This window comes from Scyliorhinus canicula, chromosome 17 (genome assembly GCF_902713615.1).
Source record: "Scyliorhinus canicula chromosome 17, sScyCan1.1, whole genome shotgun sequence".
NCBI classification, from domain to species: domain Eukaryota; kingdom Metazoa; phylum Chordata; class Chondrichthyes; order Carcharhiniformes; family Scyliorhinidae; genus Scyliorhinus; species Scyliorhinus canicula.
In genome coordinates, this window is record NC_052162.1 from 30,945,414 (window position 1) to 30,959,945 (window position 14,532).

The 14,532-nt window shown below is 41.0% G+C and overlaps 1 protein-coding gene across 1 annotated transcript in view; it reads left to right on the forward strand.

Annotated features, from left to right (window-relative positions):
• The window catches only part of LOC119952453 (zinc finger MYM-type protein 3-like), a 138,205-nt gene that overhangs the window by 37,698 nt on the left and 85,975 nt on the right, over positions 1-14,532 (forward strand). The window contains 6 exon segments of the mRNA XM_038776229.1: positions 358-431; positions 548-614; positions 3,901-4,222; positions 6,591-6,759; positions 9,681-9,893; positions 14,167-14,317. Of these exon segments, the coding sequence (XP_038632157.1) occupies positions 358-431; positions 548-614; positions 3,901-4,222; positions 6,591-6,759; positions 9,681-9,893; positions 14,167-14,317 (996 nt within the window).

Below are 14,532 nucleotides of genomic sequence, written 5' to 3' on the forward strand. Positions count from 1 at the left end.
TTCAGCCCATCTTTCTGCCACCTTGCTATATCCTTCAATTCCCTTTTCAGGAAGCATAACTCTAGTCTGTTTAATGAATTTATACTGTGCGTTTCAATTACTTTCTCTAATTTCAGCTATTATGTATTTGAAGTTAAAGTTTATCGCCTACCATGGTTTGTTTGGCATATTTCCTAGTCTCTGAACACATCATCAAATTCATCATATTAAGTGAGCGGAATCGGAGTCCAAATTCTGCCTTCACAGTTGAATTGAGTTGAAGGTTTACTACTACACCATAGAGTAATCATGAGAACGTCTGTCCCTGGTTCAAAGTTGAAAATTGCAAGCCTAATGTTGTTGTTTCTGCTTCATTAGTTAAAGTGGACAACTCCTCTCCCTGTCGAACCAATGCAGCTAATGAAGGTGCTGAAAAAAATGATAAATATACAGTAAGTTTTATTTTCTTCCTTGCTCACCCTCACTTTACAGTTTAAATATTTAGTAAACAAAATATATTTAGTAGCATCTTGGGTGATATTAATGAAGGATACTGTGACTGTTGCAGGAAAATAAGGAAACAATCCAGAAGTCCTCGAAGAGAGAAAATTGCTCAAGCTCGAACAAAATAAATGGTAAGACAATCAACTTGCTTTCATGCATTGCTACACCTGTAAAGAATGTGTCCAAGAATTTAATGAATGGGAAACAAACGTGAAGGAATTGCCCCTCCCCCCAAAAGGAATGAATGACTGCCATCTCCAGTAGAACCCCTCAACCAACCACTTAACAATGTACTTGACTTTCTGCCCATGTCCACCAAAAAAGCCCGACTCGAACTGTCCAGCCCTCCCTGGGTCAGACATACCTGGGCCGTGGTCTCGCCACGTCTTGGCTTGCCTCGGCCTGGTACTCTTATCACACTCACCAATGCGTTGTTGCTGCTCCTCGAATCAGGCAATGCTTCCTGTCCTCATTTGCTGCTCATAGGTCACTCGTCTGCCTGTCAGAAGCAATGGGGGAAGTAAAATGACCCGGAATGGAGGAGCAGCACTAAATAGAATCTTCCATGAAACATAGAAAATAGAAGCAGGGGAGGCCATTCAACCCTTCGAGACTGCTTCACCATTCATTATGATCAATGCCCTGATTTCTACTCTTTCCCTCCCCATATCCCTTGATCCCTTTAGCACAGGAGCTTTATCTAATTCCTTCTTGAAATTACACAACTATTTTCTGTTGTAATGAATTTTGTGAACAGATTCACCACTCTCTGGGTGAAGATGATCCTTAACCTGATCCAGACAGATTCCACATCATCTGTACTAATCTTTTCTCAATATTGTGTCAATATCTTCTTTAATCAACAGTTCAACTCCACCACCGTTTCCTTTCTTTCTGACCTTCCTAAAAACTGAATAGCCTCCAATGTTTAGTTCCCATCCTTGGTCAACTTGGAGCCATGTCTCCGTAATCCCAACTATATCATGTCCCTTTACATCTATCTACACAACTAATTCATCCATTTTATTTTGAATGCTCTGCGTGTTCAGGGACAAAACTTTAAGGCTAGTCTGTTTAACGTTCCTTGTCTCGTCCCTACTATTTTTTTTTAGTGTCATTATCTGACACATGACCTTGATTTCTCTGTGTATCGCTTTTCTTATGCCCATTTGTGTCTTTTTCTCTTGTTCCTGATTCCCTCTGCTCTGAATCCTTACATAGGTTCCCACCCTTGCCTCTTTGACCAGGATTTTGAAAAATGGGCTGGGGGCTGCATAGAGGGGTTTCACAGGCCATACTTTGGACAAGCCGGGTCCAGCCCACTACTCCGCAGGCTGTGCCATTAATTAAAAAAACTTAATTTTCTTACCAAAATGACCAATTGTGTTACATCACTATTGGTACTTGTAATATAAGATGCTTTAACCAGGCTTCTTTCAATAAACAACAAACTTATTTTTATCAAGTTGCAAGTATTAGTGAACACAATTGTACTCTGGAAGTATAACTATCTATTTCATCTTAAAACTCCCAAGTACCTGCATACGTGCGTAAAACAAACAAGCAAAGCATGAATAGATAGGGTCTCTGCACAGATCGGCTTTAGAGAGTTAAGGTTGGAAAATAAAGAATAAAGTTTGCAGAGTCTCAACGCTGTCAATCTGCAGTTCCCTCATGCGAGGACAGACGAGTCCCAGTGGACATCTGGAAGTTCTCAGTAATGGGACATTGCTGTGGAGGCGAACATATGTCTGAATCAATTCGTCTTGTCTCAGCTTTGCTGGTCCAAATGCAAGTAAATTTGCACCCAAATGAGGATTCTCTGGCTATAGGTTGATAACCATGTACAATTTCAGGAAAGGCAGAGAGAGTAGGAGTCTGGTAGCCTTCCTTTCTCAGCTCCTTCCGCAGCAAGACTGACTTTGAAACAGCAGGTTCAAAACTTGAAGGTTGGCTGTGCCATGTGATTTCCCATAAGTGACTAACGTTTCCACTTTAGTTTTCCCTATCAATTAAAACAATTACTTTTTTAAAAATTAAAATTTAGAGTAGCCAATCTTTTTTTTTCCAATAAAGAGGCAATTTAGCGAGGCCAATCCACCTAACCAGCACATCTTTGGATTGTGGAGGCAAAACCCACGCAGACATGGGGAGAATGAAAACGCCACACAGACAATGACCCAGGGCCGCGATTCAAACCCGGGTCCCAGCGCCACAGTCCCAGTGCTCACCACTGACCCACATGCTGCCCAGTTAAAACAATTACAGTTGAAAACAAACAGGTCTTCCACAAGTACCATACAGGTCAGATGATTTATTGGAAGCAACAGGCTTGCTCCTATCTCAAAGTGAATTTATGAACTTAAACTCCAGGTCAGCATCCAAGTCTCCAGATAAAGCCATGCCTTTCCCTATTTAAAAATCAGTACTATTTTCCCCCAACATTATGGCGCAAGGGATTTTGTTGCAGGCAGGAGGATGGCTTCGTACTTGGAAAATAGAACATACAGTGCGCAAGGAGGCCATTCGGCCCATCGAGTCTGCACCGACCCACTTAAGCCCTCACTTCCACCGTACCCAATAACCCCATCTAACCTTTTTGGTCACTAAGGGCAATTTATCATGGCCAGTCCACCTAACCTGCACGTCTTTGGACTGTGGGAGGAAACCAGAGCACCCGGAGGAAACCCACGCAGACACTGGGAGAACGTGCAGACCCCGCACAGACAGTGACCCAGTGGAGAATCGAACCTGGGACCCTTGCGCTGTGAAGCCACAGTGCTATCCACCTGTGCTACCGTGCTGCCCACAAACTGATTCTTTGAATTACTGTTTTGGGATTTTTATTATATGTGATTCATGAATAGCATAGTTGCATTTAAAGAAAACCAGAAAAACATGAGAGAGTGAGAGATAGGAACCTAAGGAAACTTTGAATTTCAAGAAGTAGGGTGAAAGGAGATTTGTGTGGTTTGTTAACCTCAAAGAGTCAGTTGAGCTGCGTAGCCTGTTTCTGTGCTGTGCATTCTATATACTTCGGTGCAGCTTCATTAGTGATGAAGCACACTGATGGGTTAGATGAAGATTAAAGCCCTTTTGCTCCGTTTGAATAATGCTCTTAACTCGGTGTATCTCGCCTTGATCTCTTGAATGAAATTGCTCGCTAGTTGGGGGTTGTGTTGTGGATTGATCTGTTAGAAAATGAAGTTCCCTCATTTCAGGAAACCCTTGGAGGCAGTTGACTGAGAAAGTTTTCATCTTCTCTGGCTGGCGAGATTTGAAATGACAACATAAGAATGCACCACCCAATCCTGCTGAATGGGGTTCAGTTGCTAATTGAGGAAGTATTAATAGGAACTACTTTGTGCTATGGTATTTTTATTTGTTGTTTTGTTATTTTTTCCTGTCTTCCTTCAGCAAAGGATAATTCCACCACAGCAATCAACATTCAGGAGGAAGATTATGTTTCACGGCGGCCAAGGCGTACCACCAGGTTGTCTCTGCAAGCGGCTCAGGCTCAAGCTCAAGCTGAAGCTGAAGCTCAAATCCATTCTCCTCGTTCACAAAGGCCTTCACGATCCTTGGCAAAAGTCACATGTGCTAATTGTAAAAAGCCCCTGCAAAAGGGACAAACTGCATATCAGAGAAAAGGGGCACCTCAGCTCTTCTGCTCTTCCACATGCCTCACAACCTATTCTCAGAAGCCATCATCCAGCAAGATATGCACATTCTGCAACAAGTAATTATTTTCTCTTCTGCTTCTATGTTGTCCTGGGCGCGCACAGGTCAGATAGTCTTTCCATTAAGTTGTGATATCACCTTTTAGGCTCATACAATACTTCCATCTCTGGGCACATAAGTAAACAGTCAGGAATGAGAAACCCAGACTGATTTCACCTCCCAGAATTCATGGATAACTAACAACTGAAGTTAGCAAATTTAGCGCAAATGTATCAGGAGATCTCATGTGGCACAGCACCAGATAGAAATCGAAAGGTGCATTGGATAATTAAAATATTTTATATGGCTACTTACGTTCGATTGTAACCTGGTCCTGAAATGTATTATGCTTGGTGATAAGTGTACCCAACTTTCAGCTTGTTCTGGGAGAAGGAAAGGAATCCATGTACTCTACGGTTCTGCTGTATAGTGCTGCAAATGCAGATGTGTTTTTTTCTGGACAGTTGAAAATTCTTGTGAATAAAGCAAGTATTTTAAATGTAACACCATGCAGAACAAGGATATAGATACTGCTCGATTAGACCACTATTCTTTTGAAAATGTGACTTGTCACGTGGAGGTTGGAAAATCTTGGTAGTCCACATATTGACTTCCACAAACCCTCAAGACCCACGTGAAAGGCTTTTACACAAGCTTGAGGCATTTGCAACTTAAACACTGGAGGTAGATAATGATTTGGCTGAGCGAGAGGAAACTGCATGGATTCCTCGGGGATTGGTATTGTGTTCCCAAAATTATCTGGATTCAGAAACTGAATGCCAAATTCACAGGTGATACAATTTGGGGTGAATGGGAGCAGCAGTCAAATCTCTTGCAGCTGTCAAAGAATAACAGGAGGAACTGGGCCATGTTCGAAATATTCAGAACTATATGACAGATTGAATTCAATTAATTACGTCCCAAGTTCCTGAAGATTGGAAGATGATAAGAAATATGATAAATTGTGTTTGAAAGAGATATGAAGATAATAGTTGATTCTACACTGATCATGTCTAGTCACTGTCGAGCAACAGCTAACAAAGCAAACAAAATGTTGAACTATCTGGCCACTGGGATTTAAGTTTTAAGTCCACTGTGACGAAGTTCTGTGCAGTACTTTGACCAGGATGTACCTTGGCTTCAGCTTTGGTCACTGAGGGAGGAAACCTTTCAAACTCTATGGCAAGTATAGAAATGAACAATGAGAGTCATTCTCTGTGTGCCAGGACTAGCTTATGACGCTTTTCAGCCTTGAGATGATCTTTAATATTGTTAGTCTTGACTTTTTAATTTTTGGTCGAGGATTGATCTCTATTTGTGGAATTCTTTTTCTTTGTACTCTACTTTTGTATTTAATTTGAAGTCCATCAGTTGCCAAGTTGAAGATTTCCAACTTGGATGTGTCGAATCTGCTACCTCAGCCCAGTTAATTTGAACCAGATTCCTTCTCCTCTTAAACTTTGCTTTTCTGTGGCCTTATAATTTTGTCTATTTTTTCCCTTTTCCGGTCTTGAGGGGTACCTAATTTAAGTCTCTTTTTTTTGCCCAATCATTAATCAGAACTAAGTAGTGCTTTTCCTATTAGATGTGAACATATTGATCCAGGAAGTAGTCCTAAATGCACCAAATAAACATTACATACTTTAACTGTGGACATACCTTTATTCCAGTTCATTATGATAGCTAAAATCATTCCTCATTATTGCCCTGTTGTACTTGCACGCCTCTAAACTGTAAGCAGTTCCCCCCTGCCAAATCATAGTGGCTTGTAACTTAAATTTAGCTTAGCTTAATTATGCTTTAATACAACACTTCCCCACTGCCTGACATTCTTGCCCGGTCTTCGGATGTGACAGAATTCTCTACAAGTACTGCCACTTTGCCCCTTCTCTTAGCTATTTTGAAAATTTAACTAGGAATATTAGTCCCCATTCCTTTTCAAATCAATGCCTACTCCATTATAGCTAGTTTATTATAACTCCCCATGGCCATTCATAGTCAGAATTGTTGAGTATGCAGAAACACCGTTCAATCTTGATATTTCTAATATTGATCCTTTTTTTTCATAGTTTCTTCACTGGTATCTGCCTTATACAGCTTTTTATCTCTTTAGCTAATAGCTTATTTTCCTCTTCATTCTAATATTTCTCAGCTTGTTTCAGCTTTGGTTCTATTCTCACAGCTTCATTAATCATGTTGTTCCCCCCTGTCTCGAGCCTCAACCTGCCTTGCAGAATGCCAACGTTGAACTCTTATTGCACCCTGATGTAATGTCATTTCTTTGCAGTCCTGGTCAATTAATTTTGTTTATACCCCTGTTCTCCCCCCCTTGCAAAAACAAAGAATGACTTCCTGAGAATGCCCTGTTCTGCTTTTTTCTCCCCTAGGGATATTTTGAACACAAAAGAATTGGTTGTAGCACAGGCTGGTTCAAGTCAGTCCTTCCAGGAATTCTGCAATGCCACTTGTCTATCACTGTATGAAGCCAAGCTGCTGAAACCAGCTTCATCATCAGATGAGTCCTCAAGATGCAGTATCTGCAATAAGAAAGGAAAGGTGAGGATATCCAGGTGGAAAATGCGCTTAAGTTGAATAAAAATCTGATGGTTGACATCCGAGCACAAGAACAGACTAATTTAATAAATAAGACTGTGTTCCTTTTCTATTATCTTACAGTTCAGTTACAGATCCTAATCCCCAGTAAAAGTAGAGAAAAACTCTTCAGAAGGAAATACTGTTGCTTATAGATGCTTTTTTTTTCAGGCATGTATGTCAATATTTTTGCACACTGCACATGTAGTTGGACTTTGAACAGTGGCTTAGCAGAGAAAATATTACTTTAAAGTCTTTATACCTACTCTTCCTGCTGGTATATTGCATATAAACCCCAGGAATCCTATGTTGCTAAAATGCTATAATTGGCGTGGCACTTTGGGTAGAGGAGTATCCAGGGCTCCCTTTTTTTGATGGTTATCTACTAGCAATTCAACCCAAGATTTTTGAATGCATATAGCTTTATACTAGAAGTTAATATGCAGCTGCCTGTAACATTCCACCAATAGGAGCTCTTCTTAATTTTGAAATCTTAGCTTCGTGCCCACAGTAGGTGCCAAGTTTTCTGTATATGTTATTAGACAACGATACTTAGCTGGCTGGGATGGAACCAACCCCCGCCCAATCCTTCATCTACTTTTGTTAACCCAGGCTACAGAATGTATGCTGAATGTTACTGCTTGTGTTGACTTAACACTGCAGAAGCTTTTGTACATTATTACTGTCCTCCAGTACCAAATGGCTACTTTTGGGTTTTGCACAATATACCTGTGTTCAACATCATGCGTTGCAGTGTTCCGCTACCTGTCTAATATTATAGTTACTGATGAAGAGACTCTGGATTGAGCAAAATAACATTGCATCTCTGCTTAATTGACTGTATCATGTATTTCCACTTAATTTGGCAGAATGAATATACTTGGGTGTTTGGCCTATAAACCTTGATGTATTTTAATAATAATAATTGCTTACTGTCACATGTAGGCTCAATGATGCTACTGTGGAAAGCCCCTAGTCGCCACATTTCGGCACCTGTTCGGGGAGGCCAGTATAGGAATTGAACCTGTGCTGCCAGCCTTGTTCTGCATTACAAGTCAGCTGTTTAGCCCACTTTGCTAAACCAGCCCCTATTAATAACACAAAGGGTAAATTAACATCATTCACTGAATGTTTGTATGTACAGAAATATGCAGACTTTCAACAGTATGATGGGTTCTTTAGAGGCCACCCAATGGGTCCTTTGATTTGACAGACGTTAAGCCTCTAACTCATTAATTGACAGTGCTTGGCACTCTGAAATAGGTATTTTCTGTACCTTGCAGAAATGACTCGCGTGTGTGTGTGAGATTTAGAAATTCAAACCTATTCTTCTAGATCCCCATTGCTGGTAACACTGATGTGGAGATGCCGGTGTTGGACTGGGGTGAGCACAGTAAGAAGTCTTAGAACACCAGATTTATTTCGAATCACTAGCTTTTGGAGCACTGCTCCTTCCTCCGGTGAATGAAGAGGTAAGTTCCAGAAACATCTATATGGGCAAAGTCAAGGATGCAATACAATACTTTGAATCAATTACCTGCAAAGACATTCAAAGTATCGTATTGCATCTTTGACTTTATATTTTTCTGGAACCTATCTCCATTTGCTTGAGGAAGGAGCAGTGCTCCGAAAGCTAGTGATTTGCAGATGATACTAAGATTGGTGAAGTTGCAGATAGCGAGGAAGACTGTCAGAGAATACAGCAAAATATAGATAGATTGGAGAGTTGGGCAGAGAAAAGGCAGATGGAGTTCAATCTAGGCAAATGCGAGGTGATGTATTTTGGAAGATCTAATTCAAGAGCGGACTATACGGTCAATGGAAGAGTCCTGGGGAAAATTGATGTACAGAGAGATCTGGGAGTTCAGGTCCATTGTACCCTGAAGGTGGCAACGCAGGTCGATAGAGTGGTAAAGAAGGCATATAGCATGCTTGCCTTCATCGGACGGGGTATTGAGTACAAGAGTCGGCAGGTCATGTAACAGTTGGAGAGGACTTTGGTTAGGCCACATTTGGAATACTGCATGCAGTTCTGGTCGCCACATTACCAGAAGGATGGGGATGCTTTAGAGAGGGTGCAGAGGAGGTTCACCAGGATGTTGCCTGGTATGGAGGGTGCTAGCTATGAAGAAAGGTGGAGTAGATTAGGATTGTTTTCGTTGGAAAGAGGGAGGTTGAGGGGGGACCTGATTGAGGTCTACAAAATTTATGAGGGGTGTGGACAGGGTGGATAGCAACAAGCTTTTTCCAAGAGTGGGGGTGTCAATTACAAGGGGTCACTATTTCAAGGTGAGAGGGGGAAAGTTTAAGGGAGATGTGCGTGGAAAGTTTTTTACGCAGAGGGTGGTGGGTGCCTGGAACGCTTTGCTAGCGGAGGTGGTAGAGGTGGGCACGATAGCATCATTTAAGATGCATGTAGACAGATATATGAATGGGCGGGGAACAGAGGGAAGTAGATCCTTGGAAAATAGGCGACAGGTTTAGATAATGGATCTGGATCGCGCAGGCTAGGAGGACCGAAGGGCCTGTTCCTGTGTTGTAATTTTCTTTGTTCTTTTGTTTTTTAAGCCTGTTGGTCTTTAACCTGGTGTTGTAAAGCTTCTTACTGGTAACCCTAGTAGGGTGTGGGTGTTTTATCAGTGCACTCTGATTTGAGGTCTTCAGCACTGCCAGTGTTTGACTTTCAAAGTAAAAATTCTCTCTGAAAATCTTGACTTAGTGCCAAAGTAGCCCTGGTTGAATCAGAAATGCAGAGGCTTTGAGGCTTGTCAAGTGCTGTGAGAGACTGCAGGTAACATGGTGATAAGATACAAATGCTTTCCTCCCTTAAATTGAATTACATAATCACATAATGTTGCATAAAACTATTATACTATTCCCTCTAGATTCTACATGAAGTCAGTAATGGAAATGTGGTGCATCGGCTGTGTAGCAACGCCTGTTTCAGCAAGTTCAGAGCAAGTAATGGCCTGAAAACCAATTGTTGTGATAACTGCGGGGTTTATTTTTACAACCGAGGGTTTATGCTTCAGTACCTGTATCATGAAGGGCAACAAAGAAGGTTCTGCAACACCGGCTGTTTGAATATGTATAAGAAGGTAAACTTGTTAATAATAGATTTTCTCCACTTTGCACATCGCTCTTTTAATTTTTTAAATAAATTACTTTCCCATGTGTTTCTCAGTGCCACATTCTTTTCTCACTTGGGCAGCAGGCAGGCAAGTGACTAGTTCCAGTGGAAGTCAGTAACTAAAAACCTTGCGTTGCAAAAATACATTCTTGCATTTATGTAGTATCTTTCATAGTTGTGGGATACAAAACATTTCATACAGTTTCTTTTTCTTGTGAACAAAGTCTTGCGAATGGCAATGAATTAAATTCCCAGTTGATCTGGTGGTATGAATTGAGATGGGAAAATTAGCCAAAATATCATAATTCTTCAAATACTACAGTGTAAACTTGAATGAGAGCTGGCATCTCAGTTTAAGATCTCAACCAAAGCACTCTGAGTCAACACCACGTTGCTGTACTGTTGTAGTAGCCTAGATTATACAGTAAAGTCTCTGGTTTTGAACCTGCAGCATTGTGACCCAGACTCACTTGAATATTGAATATGATTTGCTCAGATTTATGTTTGTCTCCCACTCTTCACTTACTGAGCGAATGTAACTGCCCAAGTAAATTATTCAACCAGGACCAATTGGCAGCAATTCCACTGACTGCTGGCTGGTGGTGCTGTTGTATGTTAAATTGTCAGAACATTTGTTTGCCACTGTTTTGAACTTATACAGCTTTTTGCTCACAACATCACTTCATAATTTCTTTTTATTTTTGATGTTCTGAGAGAAGGCAAAGGCAGCAAAAAAAGAAAGAGACCGAGTTGAAGTGTGCATTATTCCTACAGGGTAAAGTCTGTTTCATACTAATTTAGTCAGTGTTGTAGATATGGCATATTTTCACCCACCCCCTCCATGAATGCAAAATGGACGTTTTCAAAAACCCGTCAAGAGTACATCAGGTGATGCGCAAACGTGGTGAGGCCGATATCCTTCAGCCTAATAAACTATGTGCTATTTCCCACTTGTTAAACTTCTGACAGTCAATTGGTGAAGGAAATCAGAAGTCAATCTTCAGTCAGATTAGGATTTATTCACAAATGAAGCAATACTGCTTCTAACGCTACAGCCATCAGCATTGTCAGTAAATGTCACCTTATATACGATCAAATAATTATCGAATGAATGCCCCCACCTGTGTACACAAGTAACACTTTATCTTTTCACTTGGTTGTGTATTAATATGATTCGGTTACACTATTTTGTTTTGTCACTTTGTAAATACTTAACATAAGTGGCATCAACATCCCAGGGGGATATCGTTGACCAGAAACTGAACTGGAGCAGCCATGTAAATACAAGAGCAGGTCAGATGCTTGGAATTTTGTGTTGTGTAATTCGCCTGACTCCCCAAAACCTGTCTCATGAACAAGACCGAAATAAGGAGTGTGCTGGAACACCCTTCACTTTCCTGGATGAGTGAAACTGCAACAACACTGGAAGCTCTCTGCCATCCAGAATGCCTGCCTGTTTGATTGGCACCCCATCCACCATCTTAAACGTTCACTCCCACCAGCACACAGTGGCAGCAGTGTGCACCATTTACAAGATAAACTGCAATAACTCAACAAGGAACCTTCGATAGCACCCTCCAAACCCAGGACCTCTACCATTTAGAAGATCAAAGACAAGGGAAAAGCATTTGCAAGTTCACATCCTGACCTGGAATTATGTCAGCATCCCTTCACTGTCACTGGGTCAAAATATGTAACTTTCTAATCGAACTGGGGTACACCTAAACGATATGGACTGCAGCGGATCAGGAAGGCGGCTAGCCATCACCTTCTCGAAGGCAATTAGGGATGAGCAATAAAGGCTGGCCTAACTATTGACGACACATCCTGTGAACAAATAAAAAAAATCCTCCGTTTCAAATTATCATATCCCTCTCCTATCTACTTTGTCATTGTTCCAAGCTTGAATCTAACTTGAATAAATGTAAAGCCTGCCCCTCTGTGCTTTCCGTGGCATTTTTCTGAATGGCCCATTCAGGCACCAATGAGAATGCTATACAAGCAGCAATCGTCATTACCTCCTGCTCTTCTCTTTATAGTCTATCTGCTCAATGTAGTTGTGAATGCCCAACCGTCTGACTGCCTCCATTAACTAGTTGGCAACAATACCAGAGACAGCGCATCCGGTTCCACTTGTACGATGGTAGCACCCAGCTGCACCTCACCACCATTGTTACTTGTATCTGGTATTGGATTGCTTATCCAAAGATCTGTTTTGGATGAGCTGCAGTTTCTTTCCATTATACGTTAGTTAGACCAAAGCCATCGTCTCTTCAGCCCCTTTTGCAAAAGTTCCCTTGCTGTTGAATCAAATACCTCCCTGGCTGTTGCCTTATGCAAAACTAGATTATTGAAACTGGTCTCCTATTCATCCTTAATGTGAGCCGATAAGAAAGCCCTTTATAATTCCTTTCTAAAATAAATTTAAGAGTATCCAATTCTTTTTTTCCAATTAAAAAGCAATTTAACATGCCAATTCACCTACCTTGCGCATCTTTGGGTTGTGGGAGTGAGACCCACGCAGACACTGGGAGATTGTGCAAACTCCACAAGGGGCCGGGATCCTTGATGCTGTGAGACAACAGTGCTAACCACTCTGCTGCCCTGGCCTTTAATAATTCAAGCATAATTTTTCTGATCTTGCATCTTGCATTTTTCTTTGTAGAATATTGGTATTGTTGACATGGTCTACACTTATTGGCAGTCCATAATTCACCCTCAAGAACATGGTAGTGAGCTGCCTGCTTGATTACATGAGTTGCTTGGTAGGTCACTTCAGGAGTCTGTTACGTTTCTGTGAGTCTGGAGTCACCAGGCCAGACTGGATAGTGACTGCAGATTTCTGACTTTGAAGGACACAGTGAACCGTATTGATTTTGATAACAATCCAGAGGTATGATGGTCGCTGATTATTTCAAACTTTTTATTCTAGATTATTCAACAAATTGAATTTAAATTCCCTCAGCTGCTGTGGTGTATTGAGTTTGTGTCTCTGAGTCATTAGTGCACACCACTGGAGTACGTGCCGAATATGATGCTGTATCTCCAACTTCTTAGCACTAATATTTAGCCTTATTCTTCCAGATACACCCAGTGTGCTCTGCTGATTGGTATTCTATCCTCCAGCATACAAAACGATTCTGCCTATCCTAACTCTCACCAACTCGAGTTCACCCATTCCTCTTGTGCTCGCTGACCAATGCTGAGTCTTGCTCCACAAAAATCTTGTTTTCAACCTTCTCGTCCTTGTGGTCAAATCCTGCCAAGGCTCTGCCCCTTTCCCTATCTCTTTAACCATCTACAGTGCTGCTCTCCCGCACACACCAAAAGCAACACACTTATTTCCACGGTCTCCTCGTTGTGCATCAACCTCCCCTCTTCGTCTGATGATGTTTAGCCATGCCTTCAGTCACCTGGGCTCTATGGTATAGAATTTTCTCCCAAAATGTCTCCGCCTCAACTTTCAGATCCTCCTTTAAAAGCTACTTCTCTGACCAGGTCATCCTTCCTGCTATTTGCTCCTTTGGCGAGGTGTTCACTTTTTACCTTGAAATGTTTTTAATGTTCAATTTGTTATAGAAAAGCATGATTTTCATTTTTGTTGTTTATTCTGTGTGTAATGTTGCCTCGCTTTCTTTCCAATCGTGTGCCCATTGCATTTCAATAAGTAAAAACTATCCAGATGTTTGCTTCAGAAATAGCAAATAGAAGGATATGATTATGGGCGCACCAATATTATTTTAGTATATAATTGGTTAAGATTATGTCTTCAGTTCATATCCTCCAAACAGAAAAAAATCTGTCTCTATTTTTCATTTGAGAAGCTAATTTAGGGTGGCTGAGAAAGTAAATCATAAATCACAAAAGAAACACTTAATTGTGCCAGATATTTGAGTAAACTATTCAAACAGTCGCCCCTCCTGCCCATTTCCCCAAAGCCCTGCATATTTTCATCTTCCAAGTATTTACCCAGTTCCCTTCTGAAAATTATTAGAGTGTGCTTCAATTCCTACCCTATTATGCTTAGTATCAGTGTTTTCCTATAATCGTCGTGGCCGAATAGTACTTAGTCCTGGTTTTAGTATTAGGCTGAACACAGGAGGACCAGCATGTTTGTTTATGCAGCTGCTAACACAGTCTTTTGACATATATTGCAATTCAGTTATTTGCAATAGCAATTACTGGACATGATTTTTTTTTCTCACTATCTCTCTCTCTCTCTCTCTCTCTCTCTCTCTCAGAAAAACACTAAAGTGCTTCCTTGTGCTTGGTGCAAAACTTTGGGCAAGAACTTCGATATGATAGCAAATGTGGATACCACTGGAAAGATGGGCTTTTTCTGTTCACTGTGCTGCATCACTTCGTATAAAGTAAAACAGTCTGGAACAATAGGTATACAACTTTTTCAAATTGCCAGCATCTGCAGTATATATCTTTTATTTTCTTTCCTCTGCCTTGAGCATTCTGCATGTTAATTTGAGGAAAGAGATTGGATTCAAAAAAAGTGCTTCATTCAACAATGTTGTAATGATGTATTTGAAGAGGACACCGCTCATTTTTGTGACGGGCAACGGCTGACTGCAGACCACTATGATAAAAGAACAGCA